The sequence below is a fragment of the Ricinus communis genome, chromosome 5 (genome assembly GCF_019578655.1).
Source record: "Ricinus communis isolate WT05 ecotype wild-type chromosome 5, ASM1957865v1, whole genome shotgun sequence".
Taxonomy (NCBI): Eukaryota; Viridiplantae; Streptophyta; class Magnoliopsida; order Malpighiales; family Euphorbiaceae; genus Ricinus; species Ricinus communis.
This window is the reverse complement of record NC_063260.1, coordinates 7,314,225-7,342,156: the sequence shown is the minus strand read 5'-3', so window position 1 is coordinate 7,342,156 and position 27,932 is coordinate 7,314,225. Positions and strand designations below refer to the sequence as shown.

The following is a 27,932-nucleotide window of genomic DNA, read 5'->3' as shown; positions in this document are numbered from 1 at the left end:
TTTTTTTTTTTTTTTTTAAATGATGTTTAAGGGCTTATTAGTTTGTGAAAAAAGAGAGGATCAAAATGGAAAAAAATACCTTCATCTTATTCATGTTTAGTTCATAAAGTATAATTTTAAAAGTAATTTTCATCAACGGAAATTTTCAGTTCCTTTCTTTTTATAACAGTTAAACTAATTATAAATTATCAAGTAAGTGAAGTAATTTATATTTATATTATTTTTATAGATTCATTGCATACAATAGTAATAAATATTATAATTTTTTATAATAATTCAATATTGCTATTACTATTATCATCGGTTAAAACTTAATGTTGATTTTTCATTAAAGTAAAATGCTAATTAGCTAAAAATACTTAAACCATACACTTTTCTTTTCACTTTTATCCCGTTCTATCAGAATTATAAAAAAAAAAATCACCATTATTTAATATTTGTTTCAAAAAAACAACCCAGTCACCACATCTCAAATAATGTGGTGGTTGTAAGATGACTATGTATTTTAAATATAATTTTAAAAAAATGATGAGTATAAAAAAATACATTCTAGTTTTATCATTTGGTAAATTTTAGTATGCGATTCTTTAGACAAAAATAAATATATAATTAAAAATTATAAAAAAAAAAATTCACCATCAAAAAATATCAATTAGCAATTGTTTAGCCATTTTCACTTTAATCAGTCATTATTATTATATTTTTTGTATTTGACAGTGTAGATTTAAAGCTTAATAATTCAAAGATGTTAATATTTGATTGGTAATTTAATCTTAGATCAATGACTTTTTAAACTGCAATTTAGTGGTTGAATAATAGAATTATGAATTCTTAAGCTTCAAACTAACGTCATCAAATATGTATAACAAGCTAATGATGACTAATCGAAATAAAAATATCTATCTATATATATATAATATATATTATATTAATATGATTAATTATACAAACATTAAAAAAATATTAATTATAAAATTTTACTATTATTTCAAATTGCAGTATTGAAAATATAAATTTTTATAAAAATTATTTCATCGATAAAATTATATATCAAGTACAAAATAAATTACTCCTATTAAGTTATAAATTTTTATAATTATAAATTAATTTAACATCAAATATATAACCATATAAAAATTGTGCTGTATACACAGTTATTTTACATTTTTATTCCTCTCCATCTCTAAATGCAATGCAATTAGCAGGCAGTAACCAATTGAGATAAAAAAAAAAAAAAAAAAAAAAGGGCTGGCCTAGGGTTCCCACAAGCACCTTCAGCCTCCATTATTACCGCTCATGTGGGTCCGACGTGGCGCACCATTCCCCTTACACAGCACACAGACAGCAAAGCACACGTGTATCCTTAGAACCCGCACGTGCACTTTCGGTCAAAGTTACCTTGTCTTTGCTGGATCTGGTCAACGGTCAAAACCCCCAATCATTTCCCTCCCTAGCGTTACTAATCTTTTTAATATTTCAATTATACCCCAACACCAAACACACCTTCCTTCTCACCTTCTTAACCGGCACAGTCGGTGACCTGGCATGCAGGCAGTCTTCCTTCTCCACCGTCGGATGACCAAGAAAACAGTCCCAGCCATTGATCATTAGATTTGCCGCACGTGCATGCGTAACTATTACCAAGAAAAGCCAGCTTTGCTTAGATTTAGGTTTTGAAAGGTGGGTCCTACATTTCCACCAGACCATGTGACCGGGTGAGCTGGTGAGCATGTGATTAACGGTTAATCAGTGTTTGTTAAGCACTAATAGTTGGATTGCACGTGCATTTGCATAGCTTTGCATTGATATTATCTAACCATTAATAATTCATTTGACATTCATACCCATGGTTACTTAAACCCAGAATAATGCTTTCACGTGCGGATGAGAAGGGCATTGCTGGGATAGAAAATGGAAAAATTGTATAAGTTTGAGGATTTTGTTTGGAGGGCATGTTTGGTTGGTAGACTTAATTTATTCATAAAATTAAATTAATTGGGAATTCTAAATAACATATACTAATGGAATATCATAGTTTAATCATTTAGAATGATAACTTTATATGCATATATATTAAACACTAATCATACCGTTGCTTCAAAATGATGAAAGTTGGACCCATCGTATATTTAATAATACTATATTAGTGATACGATAATTGCATTTCTTAGTACATAGGAACCCACTTGAAGGTATTTTTAAAATAGTAATCTGGGGAACCCCTGCATCCTAAAATTTTATAATGACAGTTCTAATCATTTTCTCTACCTAATGTATCTATGGTACAGTTCTTAACTTCTTAAATCATATCATATCATAATATATGATACGTATATACATTATTGAACTTAATGTTTTTTAATATTCTTAATTAAATTAAACATCATGGCAAAATCATTCAATGGTTGGATAAAAATACACTAATAAACAAACAAAATATTCAAACCTTACTTTCAAAATTTTGTAGAATCAGTAATTAATAAAAACCTTTAATAAGGAGGCCAATTATTAAAAGGAGAGCTGAATGAATAAATAATGGCACTACTAATGATGATTTGGGGATATAACAAAATATATGCTTGGTTGTAAACATGAGGGTGACCATGTTGATTAAACAATACAAATACCATACTCTCGTACGTGGCTTGATTAAACAATACATAAACCATACTTTCGTAGCTTCCTAGTAAGTATAAATTTATAAATATATTATATGTTCCCTATACCTTTGGAAAGATAATTAAAAGTAACACAAGTGTTCAATTGGACATGAACGTGGTCTACTTGTATTAGAAAACTAAGGAGACAACCTTAAGCTGGCATGAACCTTTTTTGTTTCATTAAATCATTTGAAAATCAACTCAAACTTGAAAAGACCATACCGTATCATGAATACTTTGGGTTGGTATACAAAATCTTATGTAACTTTTATTACTTTAATAATGCATCATCAAAATACGATATTAATTTCCATAATCGCATCTTTTCTTGCACTGGTGATTCTCTTTTGTTTTTTCTTTAATTATTAATCTCCCACATCATCTTGTAAAGCATATACATATGGTTTTTCTATTTAATTAGGCAAACTTTTGGTCCATATTTGGGATTATCTAATGATTGTTGAAAAACGTTTTGAAGAGAATTCTTGTTTAGTCTAGTTGTTTATCTCCAAATTCTAATTTAATAGATAGTTAATATATATTTATTGATTTAAAATAAATAAATAAATATATTATATTAAAATATAATATATATATATATATATATATATTTTTTTTTATTTATTACGGTGTGTTAGATAATTTATTATAAAAAATTGTTCATCGTATAATGTAAATCTTTATGGATATCTCTAAAATCACGACTTTATTAGGTTATAACATGGTATCCATATCTTTTAGTTTTCCAAAGTGATTTTATTCAAAACTATAATTTCTTAAGGATTCGACTTTGAGTTAGTATCAAAATTTGTATATTTGGGTTTTGTCCTGTAATCTATAATACCGCTCTGGTTTATGTTATGTGTTCCTACGACTCTTTATCTTCTTTATGCCTAGTTACAATGTTCCAATTTCGAACTTCAACCACATTTTTCTTTTTCTTTTCATTGCTGCATGCACTTTAAGAAATCTTTGTACATAAAACTCATTTTATATTTCCATCTAATTGAGAAATCTAATCATTACAAAATAGCACTTTTATTTTCATAAAATAACATAAAAACCAAACGAAAATTTATATTTTTTATTTTCTCAAATTTTCTGTTTTCTTAATTATTTTAAATATGAATTGCCTATATTGTGAATAGTAAAATCCAAATAATTAGGTGTAAAGAATCTATAGTAGTGGCCCCAGCGAAAAAAATTTAGTATTGGCTAATTTTTGTACAGAAAAAGAAAAAAATATGACATTTTTAGATATTTTTTGGTTAATAGTTTTGAGATAGAAAATAAAATTAATACCATTTTTAAATAAAAAGGCAAAGAATAAAAAAGGAAAATAAAAACAGAAAAAAGTATAATCTAGTACCTCCTTTTTTATATCTTTTTGCATTACTTGATAAACATACGTATATGTTTTATTTGGATTTTTTAAATTAAAATAAAATAATATAATATGTATTTTTTTATTTGATATCCAAATAAAGAAAATAGATTTATTAAATTTCACCAAAAAAACAAATGGCCAAATGGAAAAATAAAGAAAGGAAACTAGCAAATATTTTCCACTCTTTTTCTCTCTCTCTCATTTCAAACAAACTGTAAATTGCCCCTGAAAGTAGACGCACGTGCGAACATGTTTGCTTGCTTTTTATGGGCTTATAAAATCTTTTAGCTCTCTGTTCTGTAATAGATGCTCATGTTATTAGCCTGAAAAAGCTGCTTCTCTTCAAAATATTTTTAACACAAAAGAAAATCTTATCACACTACTTTAACCACAAATAATCATATTCTTTTCTTCTTTTTTTTCCTCTCTGGCCACAAGTTGCCTTCACTAAAAAGGAAAAAGGTGAAAGCATAAGAGAGAAAAGAAATGGAAAAGGAAGAAAAAGGCAGGATTAATAAACTTCTTGCCTCTTCTCTACTGAATAAGAATTGTGCTTTTAGTCTCTTAATTTTATATTGTAATAGAGTTTGATGTAGATTATGCTCAGTATTCAAGTTCGTAGCTAATATGATACCAATCTCGAGATATTTCAACTTAAAACTTTAGTTATTTAACTCGAACAATTGAATTACAGTTTTAATCTGTTATCAAATAGAATAAAGTTTTTAAGTTTAAGTAGCATTTCGTTATTTGTGATAAAAACAAGAAAATGGAGATTTAGGAGAATATACGATGAGTACTAATGTTATCGCCTGATAGGCATGGCTAGAAAACAAAAGAAACAAAAAGCTATCGAGGAATTAGAAATAGAAGTTTGAAGAATCCTTTAACGTATTATGGGCTGCACTGAGACCCAAAGTAGGCCATTAAGCGCATAGCTATCTGTTAGAAATGCCATGGACTCTTGGTCATTTATAGCCCTACTGGGGTAGCCCACCTGTTTTAAAGATTGAATTTGAAACATATAAATATGTTTGTCATTGTTGCTAAACACGGATCGGTCCAATTTGGTTATTTATAAATCACCAGTACCATACCAAATATCGGTTCTTTTAAAGTTGAAAGTACCAGTACCATACCAAACATAAAAGGATTCGTACCGTATTGTACCAATTTTTATAGTTAAATATAGTTCGGTTCGGTGCTATTTTTGGTTCTAAAAAATTTTAAAAACACAACTTTAATCTCATCTTTAGTCAAATATATTTAGAGAAAATATAATTACCAACCTAAAGAAAATAGCATGAAAATCTGAATTAGAATTGTAATCGCATTCCTGAACAATATATTTTGCAATTTAGTCACTTATAAATATAATATTTCATTCAGTGTTCAAATATAAACCATTAAAATATATGTTACTGCGAGCATAAAAATATTTTGCAGATAGCAATCATTAAAACAAAATATTTTTCGCAGTTGCAGCCAACAATCTACCCAGCAAAAATAAAAGTGAAAAAGTAAAAAAGAAAAGAAAAATATCCAAGACTGAGTAATGGCGGCATAGTTATAGGAAGAGAGAATGCTAAAGAGGAAGACGTCTACGCGAGCCAATTTCTTCCTTCTTTCTTTTGATTTTCTGTCCAGAAATTTACCTTAGGGATTTTGTCTTTATGAATTAAAAATTGAGAGGTGCGGCGGTGCGTTCTAAATAGAAAGATGTTTACGCGAGCCAATTTCTTCATTCTTCCTTTTGATTTTCTGTCCAGAAATTTACCTTAGAGATTTTGTCTTTCTGAATTGCAAAATGGAAGGTGCGGTGGTGTGTTCTAAAGAGAAAGACGGTGTGTTCTAAAGAGAAAGACGGTGTGTTCGAATTGTTAGGTGTAGGCTCGTAGTATGTGGTAAAAAAAAGGTATTAGGGTTAAATTAGTAGATAGTAAATTATAAATTTAGTATTAGAGTAATATATATTAGTATCAGTATACTATATGATATATTAATATATAATTTATATTTTTTTATAGAGTATAAAGTACATTATAATATTATAGTTACTTTTAATATGTAGTATTTTTTTCTTATTTTTGATAATAATTGCTTGAATTAGATAAAATAATAAATATAAAATAATTTTTTTATAGAGTATAAAGTATTTTACAATATTATAGTTATTTTTAATAGGTATTATTTATATAACATAAATAATTAATAATAAATATATATAAAAATTTGGTTCTACGATTTGGTCCGGACAAGACAAGATTTAATCGGTTGTATGGTATGATTTTTACTAAAAAAATCAGTACCATACCGTAATAGTAAAAAAATTCGGATCATTTCAATTCGATTATAAAAAATTTCAGTTATTTCGATTCTGATATTTTTTGATATGGTTATTGAATTCCAATGGATATCATCGACATCCATGCAAAACCTTATTTCTCACACAACATAAGTTCAATTCTAAGATTGGGAACATGACTGCTCTACTGATAAAATATGAGCCCATTAGATCCAGTTTTCTTTCCCCTCCAGCCTGCCAGAAAACCAGGTTTGAGTATTTTCTTTTAATCAAAAGCAAAGTTGAAGGGAAAAAAAGAAAAAGAGGAGAGGTGGGCCTCGAACTGGGTTACTCATGTGCAACCAATTAAATATCGATTGCCAAATTGGAGCAAGTACATACTGCAAATAATTTTGTCACTCGGAAATTATCAATTTTTTTGTGGGCATCTAACAAAGTAGAAGAGGAAAACAATTTTTTTTTTCTTTTCTGGGTGATAAGAGAAAAAACTTAAAAGGATAAATAATTATTTAGCTCAAAACAAACCCATAATGATGATTAATTTAGTGATGAAAGTGAAATTTACCAAACCTATGTTTAGTCATCATGAGGAGGTGAAATTTCAATATCAAGATTCAAAAGGAAGTTTGAATTAAATTGCTTGCCCTCGTGGTCTTGATATAGAAGAATCTCACAGTTAGATCTCCCACGGTTTACGTCTTTGTGCCCACTCGAATAATCTGTAGTTTTTCTGTCCTCTGCTTTCCTAAAGATTTATTTATCTTTGCACCACTATTTTCTTTTTGTCTTTTTCGTAAGGATAACTTTTCAATTTTTCAGTTGGCCAAAAACAAAATTATCTACTTTGATATTGAAAAAAAAAAAAAGGCTAATCTTATTATGTCCAAATGACATCACTAATTAAGCTTGCAATAGCAGTGCCCTCCCAAACTGATCATGGGAATATGCATACGGCATAAGTTTTCCTTGTTTATATATGCAATGCAATAAACAGGACACAGAAAAGTCTTCATTTATCAAGAAGGCATATACACCCTACAAGAAATGCTGGGTTGAGGTCTTTTTACTCTTACAATTATTATTCTAATCGAAGGTTGGCTATTTCATTCAAACGAAAAGATCCCATCGTATTGACCGGTCATAAAAGACACTTTTATATTGTCAATTAGTAATTGAATATGTCAAGTGGAAAGGGAAAAGAGGAAATGGAATAATGGCATGGATGGAATAATTCTTTCACAGATTTAAGTAGGTATGAACTCGGCTTATCAGCCCCAAATCATAGCTTAGAGAATAACCAAATTTCCTCGCAATATGAGGCACAATAGTCACCATATGAGCTCCAGACATAGATATAGAGTAAGAACAACAAAGTTACGCCATGCTAGTCCTGTACCATTAACAGACATCAATTGATCAGTTAGTTGCAATCTGGCATGACATAATCATAATGCATTCACAACTCAAACTATTAGCGAAAGCAAAGGCACAGAAGACAGACTTGCAAAATATGAAGTTCAACAAAACAAAGCCTGCCTCATAATATAATAACATGCAATGCCACACTCCTTAAGATGACAGACCACCAAAACTGCAGTGTCTGTCACCTATGAGCAGAAAGATGCTATATATTCTGTCAACCAATATCATTCAAAGAAATCCTCTTGAGATATCCCACAGAAGTAGAAACTGAAGGAACTCCTAGAATTTAAAACCAAGGATAATAGTGCCAGAAACACTAATGGAAATTTAAAAAACCTACAAATAGCCTCATATTTAAGAAAAAGAAAGTGCATCAGTACTAGTAGAAATTAGAATAGAGCAATAAGCACAATACCAATTATGGACAAGCACACCACAAAGAATTGTTGCAATCGCATTGTCCACTAACTTGATTATCTTAAAATCATGTAAGGTGAGTGCACATAGGTAGACTTTTAGTTTTCCGAACTTCCTATTTGAGCTTGTAATAGGATTACCTATCTTTAACCCATCTAGCGAGATTTCTAAAAGCAACTTGCAGCATGCAAACAGACTGACTGAAGGTTATGCAAGTGATGATTAAAACCACATATGGTAACTCAAAACATTTTAGTACTACCACAGATGTTCTGATTTTCTGGATGCAGAATAATGACAATGAAAAAGTAGTCCGCAGTTCAGCCTTGACAATAAACAGAACTCTAAATTACACCTTCTAACAGACATCCTGTACTACTCTATGACTATACTGGTAAGCAAAACAGCAGACCTCTGATATCCTATGTGCCCATTAGAATGGTAACCAACCCAATCTGCAGTAACAATTTCAATGTCCCTGAAGAAATAAAAATAAACAGAACTAAACCAAATAAAAAAGCTATCCAAAATAAAGTTAACCATAAAGCAAGAGCTTCAAAACCAAAAGTCAATTTTGCACTTGATATGTCTGCACAACTCTCAGTGAATCTCCCTTTGCTCTATTCCATAGAACATGTCCACATAATCTAAACTACAAGTAATCAGGCAAACACAAACCTTTGGTAAGAATGAAAAGCAATTGACCATTTACACTGCAAGAATAGTTTTGTTAAAGATGCATTTTCAAAGTAGTGAACTTTAATAAGAAGCTTAAAACATCAGATAGATTAACCTTTCTTTTGCCTTACCAGCTAGAAAACTCAGCTACCATTTTAACCAAAAAACAGGAGAAATGAATTCAAAAAACTACACATATATTTTCAATATCCATTGATTCTCCACTTTCCAGAAAGAGATGGAATAATTAGAAGACAAGCATCCAGTATCACTAGAAACAAAGATGACATTGATTGAAGAGCACATGAAAAGTCATTAATCGAACTACAAGATAGTTTTCCACCATTTATTCAATTGTCTAGATCCTTTCAGTCCCTTACTCACCAGGACCATTAAGTATTCTTCAAAGTTCCAAATTGATCCCAGTTTGTCCAAGTTTGGATCTCTGGCGGCTCTGGTTTACAACAATCATCGACCAAATAGCAACAATATATACCACAAAAAAATTCTAAAAAGCATGCTTGAAGCCACTCTTCACTCCCAATAATGGCCTAGCAACCAAACTTGCTAGGAAAGAAGGAGTTGGTTCATACAAGTAACTTCCAAATATCAAATCCCATTCCTGACTAATCATTTCTGCAGATCTCAAGCTCCAGCTGCAAGTACAAACAGCTTCTGAGAACAGATGCAACCAAGCTCTAATTCATGACAACATGTTTAAATCTTTGAGAAACGGAAGCTGAGGGATCTGGAGGATTTAGTCGAAGAACCTGACCACAATCTAAAGCTTTAGGAAATCCTCCAAATGTGCTTGCCTCTTTGCTTTGCAGGACCCTGACTATTACGGAAACAGGTATACTTGTAATCCTCAGCAAGTAAACAGATTTGAAAAAGCTGATTAATGTACCACAATGATAACAGAATCCTGAGATTAATACAACTCATATGTATTGATTTGATTCTTAGCACTACTCAATCTACAAAACATCACAATTGAGTATCAAACATGTTGCCCCTAACATTGCCTTTATACTTATGTATTCCTAGAAGTGAGCATGATTGATCAAATTCATCATCATAACAAAGAAATCACTTGTCCGCTTTATTTTTTACTACGGCTATGATTTAACAATTTAAAAATCTATGTAGTGAATAAATTCATCAGCCATAATATAAGCATGCAACCTCATGAGGAAATTTGACTTGGTGAAGCTGATTCAATAGAGGGCCTCTAAATCAAGGAAGCAAGCAAAGTACTATCTCCATTGAGAAATCATATATTTGAACCAACTCTTGCAAATAAACAAGAAGCTAACAACCCCCACAAATGCTTTAAGTAAGCCTGTCAAAAATAGTAAGTAATAATCGACAATATTAGATATACTTCTACCAACAAAATAAAACCATATCAACCAAAAGGTCAAGAAAATTTCATTCTCATAATAATTAAAAGACAAGGCGATAAAAATTATCTATTAATCTGTCTTTCGGAAATGTTTTTACACCTTAAGAAACTACCACTGCAAAGAAAAAACAAAAAGAAAAAAAGAGTAAGACAAATAGACTAAATTATGCCCCTCCCCCTGCATCAGAGCCTCTCTTTTTTTCTTAATATCATTTCTGTCGCTTTTTCTTTTTAACTTTTGTTTGTATTTTAGATTTACCTCCTCTCCAATCTCCCATCTCTATAGAAGTCATTGATTACACCCTCAAATTGATTCCATAGAAGGTATCGGATGATCCATATGTAGTTTTTTCACCTCTGCATAAAAGTAGATCATAAACACCTCAATTAATCAAATTCAATTTCAAATAATAATAGTAATAGTAATTACACTTATAGGTCACATGTAGTACCTTCACCGGAGGATCGGCAACTCTATAAGAATCAGCTGTAGTGCCTACCAACCATAATCCAGGAAAAACACTCTGCAACAACAAAACCACATCAAATAAAAAATAAAATAAATTTATTAATACCTAAAACAATATTTGAGAAAAGATCACATACATCAAGAATTTTCTGTACGTTTTTTGGACGTTTTTTAGGTCTTCTAGCAGGTCTAGAACCAGTCAATACAAAAACATCCTCTTCAATTTCTTCCCTTGATAAGGCTACCCAAAACTTCCTTTTCTCTTTCTTCTCCAAACTAACACCGTTTCCTAATCCTACTCCTAATCCTGACGATGTGGAGTCTACTAATCCTCTTAGTCTCATCGATTTTGGCGTCGTACTGTCCCTCTGCTCATTTCCAAGAAGCGTCGCCGTTTCTTTACTACTTCCAGTTAATATCCCTTTCCTTGGCCTCAACTTCCACGGCCTGGATGATGAATCCTCTTCTTCTATTTCTTCTGCTTCGTTCTTATTATTATTTTCCAAAACGGCGAGGTTCTTCTGCTGCGGCTTTTCAGTAGCTTCCGGTTTTTGCGGGATTTCCGTTTTCGCTTTAGGTAGAAGAGTAGAGCAAGATGCAAATGAGTAGCGATGTACACGTGCAGAACGGGATCCGACGCGAGGATGTCGGATTGTGGATTGTGATTGGTCCGGGTCGGATTCAGTTTCGGACTCATGCACAGGTGTTGCTAGTCGCTGGTTGTTGCTACTGGAGCTCCGATTGTGGTGGTGGTGCTGGTGATTGGCGCTGATTGTGGTGGTAGTGGTGGTTTGGCCCCATTTGAGAGAAATAGGGAAGTTGTGTAACTGTTGCGGCTTCACAGGTGCTGTTGCCATTAAAACGAAAACAAAAACACAACAATTATATTTACATACGTATATATATATATAAATATTTCGATATATATCTTATATAAATGTGAAGGCTTGTGTGTTGGCGGTTACTGGTTAAAGATGACCAGTAGAGAGAGAAAAAAACCCTAGAGAGAGAAAGGAGAAAGGAGAAGAAGAAAGATGGTTTTGTGCAAGAAAAATATGGGGGGCGAGAGAGATAGAGAGAGTTTGTTTGTTTTTTTTTTTCTTTTTTTCAGAGGAAGAGGGTCTTATATTGTTATATTGCGTGCGTATGTATTACTTTTCTCTAGCTGCTGCTGTACAAAAACCTGCGAGTTCTTTTTTACCCAATAAATTATTCACAAATTATAAAAACTTAAATTCATATTTTTTATTTTTAAATGCTTGTATACTCGTAAATCAATTCTTGATGGTAATTTGTTGTATCATTGACTTTTCTTCTGTAATCTGAATAGTAAATTACATGTGACCCCAATTATATTTTCCAATCCAAATGTATTTATAATAATACTAATAATGTTGAGGATTGAATGTTGTAAAATGTTTTAATACTGTTGAAATGTTTTTGCTACATCATAATGTATTTTTTAGATAATTTTGAAGGCAACAGTCAAATTAGTATTCTAGTAATCAAATAGTTTCGAAGTGGAATTTCCATAAACAAGACCCACCTTAATTTATTTCAACTTTGAATCAAAATAGACTTTTTAAAATAAATTATTTTATCATTTATATATTTACTTTAATTAAAGTTTTATATATTAATTTCTAGAATTTCAATTTCATTTTTATAGTAAAATCTCTAGAAAAAAAAATAGTAAATTTTTTTATAATAGAATATATTATTTTCTCATTTTACAAATCATACGAAATCACGCAAAAATAAAAAATAAAAGTTTAATTTTTTATCAGTGAATAAAAATATTAGCCAGCTTGATTTAATTATAAATTTAATATTTTTTTTGAAACATAGATATAATTTTAATTAATTTAAAACTCTAAATTCTTTTTAATATATTTATATAAAAATTATAATTTAATTAATAAAAAATTATATATCAACTTAAATTTTAATAATTTAATTCTTAAAATATCATTTATAAGAAAATTTATTTCTATCTTATCCTTCTTCATGATATTATATTAGTCACTCACATTCACATAAATATTTTTGAAAAGGAAAAAATTAAATAATTATCAATATATTCAAATCATTAATATTTTTATATTTAATTTATACAAAAAAGTTATTTATTTATTTTTCCTGTTTGAATAGATAGAAAAAGATGATATACTTTTTTTACTTCTATCTCTTATTTTTATTTTATTTTATATTTTCTAAAAAATAATAATATAATCTTTTAAATTTTTTAAAAATAAAATAAATTAATTTCTCGTCTACTTTTCCTCTATCCGAACAAAGGTCAGTAGGTGAGATGCAGCTTAACGGGCGTGCGAAGTATATATTACTGAATGAATAATAGTGGATACATATTTGGCAGTTGTCCATGTGTGCACTGCTCGCTTATTTGGCAGGGCAATAGAGAGCGTGGCACGTATGTGCTTATGCTCCTGGACAGCTCCACCTCATCACTATCCACTATTTTTCAATTGTAATTCCAATTTGAACGGATTTTTGCACTACGAATCACAAAGTTTTTTCTAGAAAGCGGTTCGGTGGGCTAATCAAAATTCGCCAATAACAATGAGTTCAAGCTTCTACAGTGAAGAACCTAACCTATATCACAAAATTCTGCCGGTAGCAAGTTTGATGTCTTGGTTTTCAAGGTGGCTCGGTGGAATAGACTATTAAGATTAACCCTTTTAAATTCTCTCAATTATAAATACCTCTATTTATAAAAGCTTCATATATATTATAGTTTAAAAATTATATTTTTTTATTAAATCAAAATAAAAAAATTCTGAAATTTAAAAAAAATAATTTAAAAAATACATACAAAATAAAAATATACTAAAATTAATTTATAAAATTAAAATTAAAAATGACATATATCAACATACTATAAATTAGCATTAGGAATAATTACATTTTAATTAACACTATTAATTTTATGATACTTTATCTTAAATAATAACGCTATTACATAATTAATTGTTTCTCTTCGAAATTTCTTTAATTATATATTTCATTGCTAATTTGCTCATATTCTTTTTTTTTTTTTTAAATCTCAAAATGTTTGTGAAGAAATCTCATAATATTTTCTTACTTTCTTTTGCTAAAACTCAATAGTATAGTTGTAGAGAGATTTTTTTAGTTCCATAAGTCACCATCCCTGCTTTGTCCAATCATCTATTTTAGATGAAAATCTTTTTTTGAAAAGGGTTAGATGAACATCTTAAACCTTATAAGTATGTCAAACTAATCTAAAATACTAAAAGTAGAAGATGTCTCAATTAAGTAATAAAAAACTGAATTGGTAAATTAAAGTTTACAAGTTCAAAATAACACTTGTAAGAACTAAGAAAAAGTTAAAATTCATAAAATATTATTCGTTATCAATTATTGAAATATTCGGCTACTTAATATTAATTTTTTATTTATGTACGGTTAAATTTATATAATAAAAAATAAAATAATTATTAAACTTAAATTAAAATTTTAATATTAAAAAATAATTTATATAATGTTAAAATTACAATGTTCAACTAAATTTTAATTGTTTAATAATCAGTAATATTCAACATTTTTAACTCTATTGAAATTTTATAGCTACCATTTATTAAATAACTGAATACAATTTTAGTTAGAAACTTTAAAATTAAAAATTATGGTATTGATATATATTATGAATTAATATTCCTAATAAGAGTAATGTAGTATGCCTCTCTTTATTTGATATTCTTTTCTTTTAATGAATTCTTTTTATTAAAACTCTAATATAGCACCATGTTAATATCTATTGACATACACTAAATTTTGAATTATCTCTTTTTTTTCAATTATTTTATTTTTTTCATTTTAATCAATATATTTTATTTATTTCATATATATTTAAAATTAGTTATTACTATAGTTATAAAATTTATATATTGCCAATGCAATACAATTAGAATGAGATATATCCGTTGCCAATAAGGATTTAGTTTTGATAAAAATATTAAATATTTTAAATTTTATCCTAATTTTTCAATTTTTACATTTCCATTTTATTTTTTTCACTAAACATTTTTGAAAAAATTGATTTTTTTCACGAAAAATGTTAGCATACAAAGTTGGTGAGTTATTTTAGATTTCTAATATCAATTATAAATATTTATGTAATAAATCAATTAACAGAATTAAACCTTAATACCAGTGAGTTTTATTAATCAGTTGAATTATTCTAATAAATAAAACATTTGATCATTCTTTTATTATAAAAATAACTGTTCAAATCAAAAGACTTATTCGAATAGGCTTCTAAAAGGTCCTAAACTTCTTAATTGTAAATAAAAAGATTTAAATTGAAATACAGCTCAATAAAATAAAAGTTAATTACAGTCTCATAATTATAACTAACACAAAACAGAACACTCTTAGCCAATCACACAGCCAATACACTCTGGTTTAATGGTTGTTCAGAATAAGGCTAACAGTAATAAACTTTCTAAAAATCTAAAAAGAAAGAATTTTGTAATACTAAAACATATTACAGTGGATCCGGCAAGTCAACGGCTTTAACAAAATGTATAATACAATTACAGCTGAAAGAATCCCTTTAAAGGACGTGTTATTGACTATTTTATTTTACCATTTTGAGCCGTACCTATGTCTTAATTTTATAATAATTCTGAAATACTCCCAAAAGATTCTAAATAAACTACACAAGTTAACTTGTTCTATTAAGGTTACAAAATCTTAATTTAGTCTTATGGGACGTGCGACCTCGTTAAACAAGCCTAATTTTGCTCAAACTTCTTTATATGCCCCAATTAGCTTAGTTTGATCTTTTGAACCATCTTGGATTATTCAAATTCCAATATATTAAATTAAATTATTAAATCTTGAATCTAAATCCATCTCAACAAGAATTTTAGTGTCTTTATATTCAGTTAAATACATTAATAGCCCTCTAAATTTATTTTATTGTTATAATTGGTTTTTGAATTCAATTTTGATTCAATTAGATTTTTCAACTTTACAAGTTGTTATTGTTAACTCCTTTAATCACCGACGTATATATTCGTATATTTTATATTAACTAAATACACGTAAGTTTGAATAAAATAATAATATATTTAAAATATAAAATAAACAAATAACATAAAATAAGAAAAAGAATAAAATGATAAATTTTAGTTTTTTAAATAAAATTTATTATTTTTATTGTCTGTTATACATTCCTTACTACGGCTACTAGCGTGGATATCAACTTTGAGCATAAAAATAAGTTTTTAATGGTAGAAAAGCTGAAGAATTATAATAATTCATTTTAATTTTTTGGAAATTATATATTTTGTTTTATTTTATATAATTAATAAAATAATTTTAATGTAAACAATACATTAAAATTAATGGAATGCACTTTTCACAATAGGTTAATCCAACACGCTTATTTCTATTTGTAAAGGATTTAAATATAACAGTTGGTAAAGTTCGTATATCCAATTGAATCAAAATTGAATTTGAAGAGCAACTACAAAAATAGGACAAGTTCTAGAATTCAATTATATATTTTTTCTATTATAAATAATGTGGTTAGTGAAAATATTAATTTTTTATTACTACCGATAGTAAAAATGTTAAAATAACAATCCGTAAAATTGAGAAGTCCAATTGAATCAAAATTGAATTCAGATGGTTAATTATAAAATCAAGACAAATTCAAGAAATTATTTATGTATTTAGCATAAATATTTTGAATAAGTCAATTAAGGCCTTTTTTTTTGTCTTCTTAACTCTAAATATTGTAATTGAGTTTCTATGAAAATGGAAAGATCTTGAACTCTTGAATTTGTTGCTAGACTCACATCCATCACCATTGGATTTTGAGATTGCTACCTTATAAACATTACGAGTCAATTCCAATTTTGGAAAAATTTAATTTGTCAGGCAATTACACATTATTATTATTTACTATTGCAGCACTGCAAGAAAACAAACGTTATTTTAAAATCTATTCTGTGGAAGCTCAAAAAGTTATCTTAGGCTTGGGGAAGATTTGCGGTTTGGTCGATAAACAATGTGACTTTTATTGTTAATTTTTATCTAATTATTATTTTTAGATTTTAAAATGTAAAATAAGATTTTCTTTTTCTTTGTTTTATATTATTTATCTATAATTTCACTAGTATCAAGGGACAATAGCTCACTTTTTCTTTCGTATTAGATTCATGTTTGTAATCTTTTCTAACTTGGTAAGATTTAAACAATCTGCAATTTGAATGGTCAATCGAGATTGTAATTGATTTTAAAATAAAATGTACTTTCCTTATAGTTTATTATAAAAATTCAAATTCTGATCAATGATTTAAAAGGGCAGGTCCCTTGGTGAATTGAGTTGAATTCATTAGGCATGGGGAAAATTACTTTATTCAAAATATATTACGTATAAGATTTTATATAATAAAAAGCTTAATTACTAAAAAATCATGAATTTTATATTTATTATCAAATCAACTTGTTATTTTTAAATTTTAATTTCAATACTGTACATTAATATTAATTTTAATTTTTATATTTAATACAATTATTTATTAAATATGCTAGCTTAATATAAATTTCGGCAACAATATAAACAAATCGAGTTAATATTAAAGTTGTTGATTCGTTCCATTATTAAAATATTATCATTTAAATATATAATATATATTTTTTTCTTTCCTTAACTTTTATTAATCTTTTGTGCTTAAATGATGATATTTTAATAGTGAGGGTACTGACTCAATTCTTCTTTTTTATTGTTATTGTCAGAATTCGCGCCACGTTAATAAATTTTATTGATAATTTTATTAGAAATTAAAATTAAAATTAAAATTATAATTTGATGCTAAAATTGAAAATTTAAATAATACATTTAGCAAGTGCAAAGTATAAGATTATTTTTTTTGACAATTAAATCTAAAAATATATAATAAATCACAACTACCCTTATTTTGGTTATAGTCTTTTTACCTTTTAGTAACCACAATGAGTCCAAGTTCTTTTCTTTGTTTAACTTTAATAAAAATCTTTTTTTTTTTTATAAAGATTTCTACGTAAATATTTAAAAAATTAAATTAAGTAATTTTTATCTTTTAAAATCTAAAATTTTATAAAATTGCACTAAAGACCAACAACTTAACTATTATATTTCTTTTCAAAAAATTGCGCGTCTCCAAAATAGTCAGAATTTTTCTGCAACTTAAATCGTGAGCTCAGCTCTTATTCAACAAGGGAACACCGAAAGGAGCAAATTTTTTTATTAGTTTCGGGCAATGGAAGAAACAAAAGAAAATTATTTAGGCCCACCAATTTCTCCAGTCTATTTATTCACATCTACATCATCTTTTTGATATTTTTTGCTTTAAAAAAGAAATGTTCATACAGCTATTCAACATGGCAGAAGAAGAATTTGGATTGCAATGCAATGGGCCTCTCACCCTGCCATGTGATGCAGGTTTCAGAGTCAATGAAATATGCAATTTCTATTTTTTGAAAAAGATGGTTTCTACATTGGGCTTTTTTGACGAAGCAGTAGTGCTGCTAGTGATGGGTTGGTTAGTTGGGAAGGAGATGTGGAGCTTTGCGATTGACTATGAGTGTTAGAGTGGAAAATAGGAAATGGGAAATTGGAGGAGAGAAGAGATATTAAAATTAGCACCTATTACCAATTTTGAGAGCTATACTTGGATTTGTAAAGAAAGTATATAAGTCTACATTGTTGTAATTTATCACAAGTATAAGAAGTTTGTTCTCATGCTTGTTTCTGTTGAACCGAGACCATATGGATTTCAAGAATTCTAGTAGGTTACTCTCATCTTAGACTGCAAAATATTATGCTTTAGTTTTGAGAATACTGACAATTGATAATCGTTATGTCTTGCCATGCTCGTCCTCATTTTTGTATTATCCTTGCATTCCAGTCTCATCTATCTTAACCATCTCAATGAATTATGTGATATTTCATAATAAAATCCGTTTAGTGTTTAGTAAATTGGAGAGAATGTTCAATGGAGACAATTTTGCAAGCATTACTATTAGCTTTCTGCAAATACTCTTAATTAACATGCCATTCTCAATTTCTAATTTAATGTAAATTATTATTTTTCTAAAATTACCCTCTCCTTATTCCTTTGTCCGCCTTTGTCTTTTGTTCTTTATCTTCTTTTCAATTTTTATTTACTTGTATCAATAATAAAATCTACAAATTCAAATATTAAAATTACTGAAAGAGTAATTTACATCTAATAGCACAATTGAGATAACACAAGTGATTTGTACAAACTATTCACAATCTTGATTTATAAGAATAGGAGAGTATTAGTAAGTTCCATTGAGAAATAATTTTAGAGAAGAGATGATAATGCGCCAAAGTTAAGAAGTAGACCTAAAGACTAAATGTTGAGTCACAAATCCATTACTAGAAATAGTCAAATCTCCATACCTATGATGTTTTCCATTTCAAGATCATGCTCCCTTGAATCATACATCAACAAAGTTAAAAACTCCCTAGACGACAACGTTCTCCTTTGCAAAAACTCATTCACCACTCTTAGTTTAGTCTCTCATTTCTCATGCCTATTTTAGTCAATCACACACATGGCTCTTTCTTTAATCCTCTACTCTCATAATATCATCCTCCTTGCTTTCAGTTTGTTCCTCTTTCTTTCTTTCTTCTTTTTTTTTTTTTTCACCATCACCACCATTTTCCTTTTTCATACACTACTCACCATTACCATCATGATGTCATTGCCAATCCAGCGATTGTTGACGAATGTAGATTAGGGAAGTCTTTGTCTATGTTATGTCCAGTAAGCTTAACACAAAATCAGTCAAAACTATGAATCAAAAGGAGTTTATACTTTCAAAGTGAAAATGCACCAAAAATCTACCACTAGGCATGACTTTAACGATAAGTCCTTGTAGAACTCTTATTATTTATGTTGGCATTTCATAACCTATTTATACATAGTTGCATTAATGTTATGTGTTTTAATTACAGATAATTCGTCGAAGAAGAAATAAAAGTAAGAAGTGATATGGAAAAGGATTTATTAATAAGAAAAAAATGGTTATGTATGAAGAAGTAGAACCAAAAGAGTACTTATTTGCGATCAAAAAATTAGTGGACACAAATTTATCCTAAAAACCTATAAATTTTATGTTTTCCAACAAGAATTTTGCCTCATGGTTTCTATTCTTTAATTACATAGAAGCTATGAATAGAACTAGTAAAACATTACATTGTTCTACAATATTATTTTTGATGAATGATGTGTCATTGTTTGTTGGTCTATGCTATCATATTAGCAAAACTGTAGTGGGGTTTGGTCAAGTAAAGAGAACTGGCCATACAAGTTTTTAGTTGCACTAATTTAGAGACCTTGGGGTTCATATTTATTCAAGAAAAACATAAGGAACTGATGTGGTTATTGGAGTAAATGTAAGGGGCATATTTGAACCCTTTTCCCTTTAATCATTCTTTTTGAGAATCCTGTAATCATTCAAATCAAGTGGTTCCACCCTACCCCTCCCATCCAGGCCCATTGAATAATGTGTGTAGCGCTGGGCACGGGCCATAAAATAGCCAAATTGTACCACAACTACCAGGCCCAGTACCCGACCCGAAAATCTTGAACCCGCGATCGCAACCGCAAAAAATGCATTCTCCAAAAATGCTAATTTGAATTTTACAGCCTCTCGCCCTCGCTGCTACGCCTATGGCACCACCATCACCGTTCTTTTAAGCCATGTAAACGCTGACCTCTCTTCTTTCACTAAAACTTTTATATATTTTGCTTCTTAATTAAGCTTTGCAAATTATTTTCCTTTCAAAAAGAACCAAGAAACAAATGGAGCGAAACGCTGTCAACGGTCGGATTTCACCTTCCACCTCCGCAGATCGCGGTAAAACTTCCAGATCGACGACTATGCATATCCAACCTAACTATACTAGCAGAGCAGTTCAAGTACGTGTTTCTGTTATTCTTAATACTCTTAATTAATTAACATGAACTAAATTGTAAAACCCTAGCGTTTTGCTATTTCTTTTAGGGTTTTAGGTTTAATGGTGTTTAAATTTGCAATAGTTAATGCGCTTATCGTACTGTTTTCTTGTTGCTTTTGTTGGAGTAAATTGAAAATTTGAATTTGAGGTGTTGATTATGGTAAAGCAATGTAAGTAAGTGCTTTTAAAAGCTTATCTCGCTGAATGTTGAGCGTAACTTGTTTTATGTGGAAATGTGCGTCTAATACCTATTGCAGGAAGCATTGGAACACTTGGCGTCTATTGATCTAATTGAGTTATGCAGTGAAGCAAAAGTTGAGCGATGTCGAGCAATTAGGGATTTAAGAAGCTGTGGACGCTACGTGCAGTCTGTGTTAGTCTCATGTGGACATGCCTCTTTATGCTCAGAATGTAGTCAACGGTGTGATCTTTGTCCCATTTGTAGAGTCCCTATCCCTAAGAATAGTAATAGGCTTCGACTTCGCCTTTACTATGAGTGCATAGAGGCTGGCCTTATTTCCAAAAAATATGATGAAAGATTTCAGGAGAAAGATGATGGAGACAATCAATTGACTGCTGATGTTCAGCGGCTTTATTCTTTATTTGATGTCTCTATGGAAAATAACTTGGTTTCTTTGATTTGTCACTGTATCCTTTTATTGCTTTAGGATTAAAATATGCTTAAATAAATTCTCACTCACTTCATCGCTCCATATCCTTGCCAAGGCTGTTCCCTAAAATATAAAAGCATCATTTTTTATTTTTTATTACTTTAATGTTTTAACAAACTAAGATACTAACAGTGAGAGAGATGCTTGAGAAGTAGACAGTCTGGTACCTTCATTCATATGACAGTGCTATGTACTCAGTAATAAATCACTATACTTTCATTTTCCAAAGAAAAACATGAAGAGCAAAAAAAGAAACTTGAGAGAATCTTATTGTGTAAAACTCTATTTTCATTGATCACAGAACAATATTCCTTAACAGAAGTTTAACAGATGTTACAGATGTTTGTATGGATGAAACTGCTGTGTCTAGTGATCCTGTTGTTGCTTTCTTGCTGGATGAAGTTGTTGTGAAGGATTGGTGCAAGCAAACCTTCAGAAATATTGTATTGGAACTTCAGGGGATTTGTATCCTTTATTTAAATTTGATATTGGATTTATGTTGTTACTTTTTTGTTTATTATGTATTTAGTTTTCTGATTATTAAGTGTGATCTCCTTAACACTTGTGTAAGATAATCTTGAAGCAGAAGAAATGAAAACTAGGTTGAATTTTCTTGTTAAATTTTCAGTACGTCTGGCTGGATTGTCTGATGTGCTTGAAGTTTTGGAGTCATCATTTAAGGGTAATCTTTCAGCACGGCTCCATGACCTGCAGCTTCTTCAAGAGAGCATTTTAAAGACAAAGCAGGTTCGGTTGCTTAGAAAAAATCGAGTTGTTAAAGGAATGCTGTATATGTCTACTGTTTTATTATGTGCAAATATCTCTTATAATTTCTTTATTTTTACTTCTAAACCTTAGTCTTTTCTTAGGTCTATATAAGCGATGTCATTATTACCTTTCTTTTATTTTTCCCTTCTGATATCTGAATAATGCTTCTCCCTTAGCATTTTAGAATCTTCAAAATGTTTGGATTTTAATTGTTTAGATTTCATCAAGGTCAATTTTAAAAACTACCTAAACTAGCAATTGCAAGAAAGAGGATTGAAGTTGTCCTTTACATTATTGATCATCTTGTTATCACAATTATAATTTTAGTGGATCTTGAATATTGATTGAACTTATATTAGGTTTTTCAATTTTGCAAATCTGAATGAAAACGAAAGTTGGAATTTATTTCTTTTGACTTCTGATTACTAGCTATTTCATGGTGTTTATGCTTTATTTCAGCATATGGAGATTATGAAATGGTGCATAAAGCATCAATTTTTGGAGAATATTAAGTCTCGTCATGCTAATTTTTCATCATGGCGTTCTATTGTTCGTGAGAGAAAATCAGCTGCAATTACGCGCTCTTGGCCAGATATAATAAATCAATCTGCTGACTCCAGTATGCAGACTGGTTCTTTGTTCATTGAAGATGCTTTATCAAATCTTGGGATAGAACAAGGATATTTACAGGATATCCGAGAGGATTTAGAACTTGCATCTTTACAGAAGGACCGTGGGTCATTTTTTAGGTCTAAGATAGAGGGGGTGGCAGGATGCTATCCATTTGAAAGTCTTCGAGCTGCCGTTGATGTACTCTTTTTACATGGAAGTTCTGATTTGGTGGTTGCAAAGCAAGCAATCGTATCCTTGCTCTGTTTGGGTCATGTCATTATCATTATCTTTTTTCTTTTCATTTCTAATCTTTAAGTATACACGGTCCTGATGATTGCATCTATTTTCAGTTTGAAGACAAATTTTTCCCCTTTGTCCTTAACATGATATCAGTTACTTTATTTCCTTTTTGATCGGTATTGGACAATGCCTGATGAAACTTGGAGGCACCTCATAGATGACTTTGCAGCTACATTTGGTATAACCAGGCATGCATTACTCGAATCACTGGCCTTTTATCTTCTAGATGACCACACAGATGAAACTCTAAAGGTAATTGAATATAATTTTGCTGATAATGAATAATTGGATTGCTCTCCACTTTCATTTTGATCAAGGAAATAGATGCGATGTGAAAGAATTTGTGAGAGGCCAATAGTTTGGTAGAGGGTAAGCTTACTAAGTAATATAGTACTTTGATTGTCCTATGAAATGTCATTTTCACTATCATGAATGTTTGTTTTTGCTCAGACTGCAGCATTATATAACTGCCATTTCTCTTTTGTAAAGTTGTTGGAAATTATTCTGTATAACCGGCAAAAACTCTTCAGGAAGAAAGTAATATTTTTACTTTTCGAAAACATAAGGAAAAGATCCTATTGAGACTAAACAATTAGTTTGGTGCATTGTGCATGAGAAGTTCATTAAATTCAATGTGATATACTAACTTAGGTTTTTGTATTAAGAAGTTTAGTATAATTGGCTGCATTGTAGGTATGATATTGATGAATCTGTTTTTCAGCTTCTTAGTGTGTTATGATCTATCCTATTTCTTAATTTCAATATGCTGATTATTATTCAAATCTATATTGCTTAGGAAGCTTGTCACCTGCTTCCTGAGATTGGAGGCCCAACAACACATCCTAAGATTGCTCAAGTGTTGTTAGAAAGGGAAGCACCGGAAGTAGCTCTGATGGTGTTACGTTGGTCTGGGCGTGATGGATCACAAATGGTTTCACTTAGTGAGGCTGTTACAGCTATTCGTGTGAGGGTTGAGTGTGGACTTCTCACTGAAGCATTTATGCATCAGAGAATGCTTTGCACTAAAGTTAAGGAAAAGAAGCGGAAGGATGGACTGCCTGAGGATGCTTCCGCTGAATTAAAAGGTGATTGCAAGACTTGGGAGGACTGGGTCGAGGTGCTGGTTACTGAAATCTGTTGTCTTTGCATCAAGAGCAAATTGGTAGACCGGATGATAGAGTTGCCTTGGAGTTCAGATGAGGAGAACTATATCCATAAATGTCTTTTAGAATGTGCAACACACGATCCTTCATCAACCACTGGAAGTCTGCTGGTTGTATTTTATCTCCAGGTATTTACTAGCTCTGGTCTTAGCTGATTTGAGCTAGGTTTGAGTTGGAAATTCCATGGTGTGTACTTTTATCAGTGAGTATAATTTTTGAGAAAAGAAATGGTGGTTGCCATGAATTTTGATGCGCATTGACTATTTTGATGAAATCAACTTATAAGTTCTGGCATACTAACGAGGTCTACATTGATGATAACAATAGTTTATAGTGATACTGATATTCTCTTCTCTTAAACTAAACTTTCTTTCTTTTTTTTTTTGTTTTTAAACTTTACTTTGGTTTTAGAGGGACCTTTTATTTGATAATGATCCATGTTCAATGATATTATGGTATCTTGTGGATAAGTGACATTCTGCACTTTATTTTGTGAATTACATTGTGCTCAAGTTACTGCAAGATGTCTCAATAGTGTGTCTACTACAACCAGGTTATTATTTAAAATTTATCTTCTACTTCTAAGTCTGGTTTTCACATGTTTATCACTTCATTTCTAAGTCAAAGTGAGCTTTCAGCAATGCATTAGGCTCTTCCTGTGGGGTATGAATTGGTATGGGAAACCTGCCTTTTCCGTTATTATTTTGTTTTATAGGATTTTAGAACTTATCATCTTCTATGAGTTTGAAAAAGGCATGCCTATATTCTTTCACCATATAATATCAAAGGACTTTTCTCAGGTCATCAGGTTGTAAGGTGATTGAATTGTTATAAAAGAATTCTCATTGTGACATAGATAGGGTGCTTCTGGATTTCTGGTGCTGGAAAGAACCCAGGGACTGGACTGTTGAACATTAGATGAACAGGAATGAAAGTTGTTATATTGTATTTCACCTATATATATATATATTATAAAGCTGAAAACAAAAGTTTTGATATGTTTTCTTGTCCCAGCTACAGGATGAACTGATGACGAATAAGATTCCATTAGATAGTGTTTATTTTTGTGAATGATGACATTGCTTATACATAATGGCACTCACTTTATGAGAAATGTGTTTCATATTTCCTATTAAGATCTTATGATGCATAAGCTGATAACATGTGAACTTATGTTCTTTCACTATTCCAGCGCTACCGATATGCCGAAGCATACCAAGTGGATCTGCAACTTCAGAATGTGGAGCAGGACTTCCTGTCAAAGAATTCTGACAATGAAGAGGTTTTATCAAGAATGAGATCAGCTAGTAATTGGAGAACAGGACTTGTTGTAAGTGCTTCAAACTTGTAGGACCAAGGAATGCATTTTTGTCCAAAATTAACCAAGTTCTTTGAGGGGATAAAAGTTTGTTTTTACACATGTCAAACTTAAACAGAAATGTTCATGGGTTTTAAGTTTGATTTGGTTCAACTTTAATCCTTGTCGCGTTCAATTACAATGGCCAACTAGATTTATGCGGGAGCACAATGACAGACTGACTGTTTTACAAGCACTCTACATGTAACATTGGAATTTCTTCTGGGTATGTTTTGTTTTTGGACTGTCGTTCCTGGCAAGAAGAGGCCTAACTGCTGACTATTGTCTTTAATTTTTGTTATTTTCATCTTTATCTTTTTGTCTGATGCAAGTTGGAGGATGTATATAGGCACATGGGACATTCTTGCAATTTGGGGACATAATTTTGTCTGAATTTTATGTGCTTTTTACAGGCTAAATCCATTGAGTTGCTACCACAAGCCCAACAGCCGCAAGCAAAGACTGGAAAACTGTTGCCTCAGATTTATAATGTCTGGCGCGAACAAGTTGAAATACCAGCAAAGTCTGAACCCATGGTCCAACAGCTAAAGTCAAGCAGTTTACTGATTCCCCCATCTGATAATTCCTCTCTCCTTCTGCAGACAAATCATATAACTCCATTTAAATCATCAGTTACTGAAACTTCAATACGCAGTGGATCTGTCAACAAGCCTCACTTTGGCCTTGGCGATAATGGCCCTCCATCAGTTCTCCATGAAAGGTTATTTACAAATGCAGGAAAAGGACTGAAGCCACAAGTTAACACTCACAAGAGTGTTAACTATGATGGAACCCCAAATCATGTTATTCCTTGTGTTAGTCCCATGAGCGCCACACGACTAAAGGATGTCAGCAAAACTTCATTCAATGTCCTTTCTGACAGCCACCTGCATCATGGTCAATTGGATGAATTCTCACCAGAAATGGAACAAAATGGATTCAGTGAGCAGTTTCAAAATACAAGTCTCCATTATGTCCACAAGGTTAAAACTCCAATTGCTATGTCCGGTGGCAGTCGTGGCTTTCTTAATGATTCTTCACGTTCGTCTACTAAAAGGGTTCATTCTTATAGACCAGATGATGGATCTTGGAATGTGACTTCTGAAGCTGATCCAATGGACATTGGTATAAGGTAAAATCTGAACTCTTCTAAACTTTGGTGCCTGACCTTTTTGAAGCCTTCATTGCTTATTAAACTTTTCTGCTACAAGAAGCCTCTCCTGCATTTTCCTTTTTCTCCTGCTCTTTAGTTGCAATGTTAATCCTCCATTCCCATTTTCTGTGTTATTTATTTTGTTTTCTGACATCTTAGCAGTAGAGAGAAGGGTTTCACTGTCGATGAAGGAAATGTAAATGGTGGGCTAAGATGGAGGTCTGATGAGTCCAGTGATGAGGAAGGGGAGCATAATTTGGAGAGGGCTGTTGGAGTAGCTTCTTTTACAACACCCGGACGAGGAATTAGAAGAAGTAGGTTTGCTAAAAGATGAAGAGTGTTGTTGGCCATTCTGTATACTATTGATTCCTGTGACTACCTATGATCGTCTTTCGTTGTAGACGGGGTGCGCGGGATGCAGCATGAATCAGCAGCGAAAAGAAGAAAAGGCCATTAACTCTTTTGGTTGAGAGGGATGCACCACTAAAGCAAAATGAGTGAGCAGTGAAACAAAGCCATAAATTTTTTTGGTTAACGAGGGCCGCACTGCTGAATTGTGAGTTTCGCGGGGAGAGGTATATAAGCATACTACATACTGATTCCTAATTGAAAATTGAGATTCAGGATCATCTCTGTTTCTTCTTGCTGTTCTTTTGATCAAATGTGAGGTCTTCATTTTTGTATCATGTCAAGTAATTAGAATCTCGCATCAGGTTTCTCATTTTCCTTTTCTCGATTGCTGCCAGCAATTTTTATTAACTTGTATTCTATTTGTTTTTCAAAATGCAATTGCTCGTCTTAATATTGCTGCCCCACATGGTTGGCATGAGTTCTTTATAGGGTTGAATCTCTAAAATGCCCTTAAAGTTTGGTAAATCGGCTTGGTCAGAATTTCGTCTCTGTATCCAACCCAATGGAGGCCTGGATGCTGTGTGGGTTAGGCCCGACAGTTTATTTTGTATATAAATTATGGTCATGCCGGATCCTAGGGTGGGGGTCGTAAAACAGAATAAAAACTGGAACATTAAACCAACCAACCAGATTAGTTTGATTTGATTTGGTTATTCCTTTCGGTTTGGTTTGGTTCTAGCTTCTTAAAAGTTAATGTTATTTTGTTTTGGTAGCTTTTTTATTTAAACTT

General features: G+C 30.7%; 2 protein-coding genes across 17 annotated transcripts; one reads left to right on the top strand and one right to left on the bottom strand.

Moving 5' to 3' along the window:
* Positions 1-7,458: 7,458 nt before the first annotated feature.
* On the bottom strand, positions 7,459-11,981 carry LOC8286610. 15 transcript variants are annotated; one of them, XR_003080659.2, is made up of 6 exons: positions 10,881-11,981; positions 10,727-10,798; positions 10,534-10,631; positions 10,055-10,211; positions 9,254-9,703; positions 7,459-7,742 (listed from the first exon to the last, which is right to left on the bottom strand). XR_003080659.2 is itself a non-coding variant. In XM_002531416.4 (3 exons), exons 1-3 carry the CDS (start codon positions 11,598-11,600, stop codon positions 10,626-10,628), a joined length of 798 nt encoding a protein of 265 aa, XP_002531462.1. In that variant the 5' UTR covers positions 11,601-11,978; the 3' UTR covers positions 10,278-10,625. The 15 variants fall into 15 exon arrangements, 1 of the variants encoding a protein (XP_002531462.1); XR_007215983.1 differs by lacking the exon at positions 7,459-7,742 and having other exon boundaries at positions 9,136-9,525; positions 9,640-9,707; XR_003080661.2 differs by lacking the exon at positions 7,459-7,742 and having other exon boundaries at positions 9,136-9,525; positions 9,645-9,707.
* An 8,383-nt stretch (positions 11,982-20,364) lies between these two features.
* LOC8286608 (E3 ubiquitin-protein ligase HOS1) lies at positions 20,365-27,606 on the top strand. Of its 2 annotated transcripts, XM_002531414.4 has the most exons (11): positions 20,365-20,512; positions 20,600-20,729; positions 21,025-21,415; positions 21,769-21,903; positions 22,010-22,185; positions 22,666-23,067; positions 23,212-23,370; positions 23,915-24,409; positions 25,474-25,611; positions 26,052-26,770; positions 26,951-27,606. In XM_002531414.4, the coding sequence occupies exons 2-11, from the start codon at positions 20,613-20,615 to the stop codon at positions 27,123-27,125; spliced, it is 2,907 nt and encodes a 968-aa protein (XP_002531460.2). In that variant the 5' UTR covers positions 20,365-20,512; positions 20,600-20,612; the 3' UTR covers positions 27,126-27,606. The 2 variants fall into 2 exon arrangements, with proteins under 2 accessions (XP_002531460.2, XP_015582263.2); XM_015726777.3 differs by having other exon boundaries at positions 20,428-20,729; positions 26,954-27,606.
* Positions 27,607-27,932: the final 326 nt, after the last annotated feature.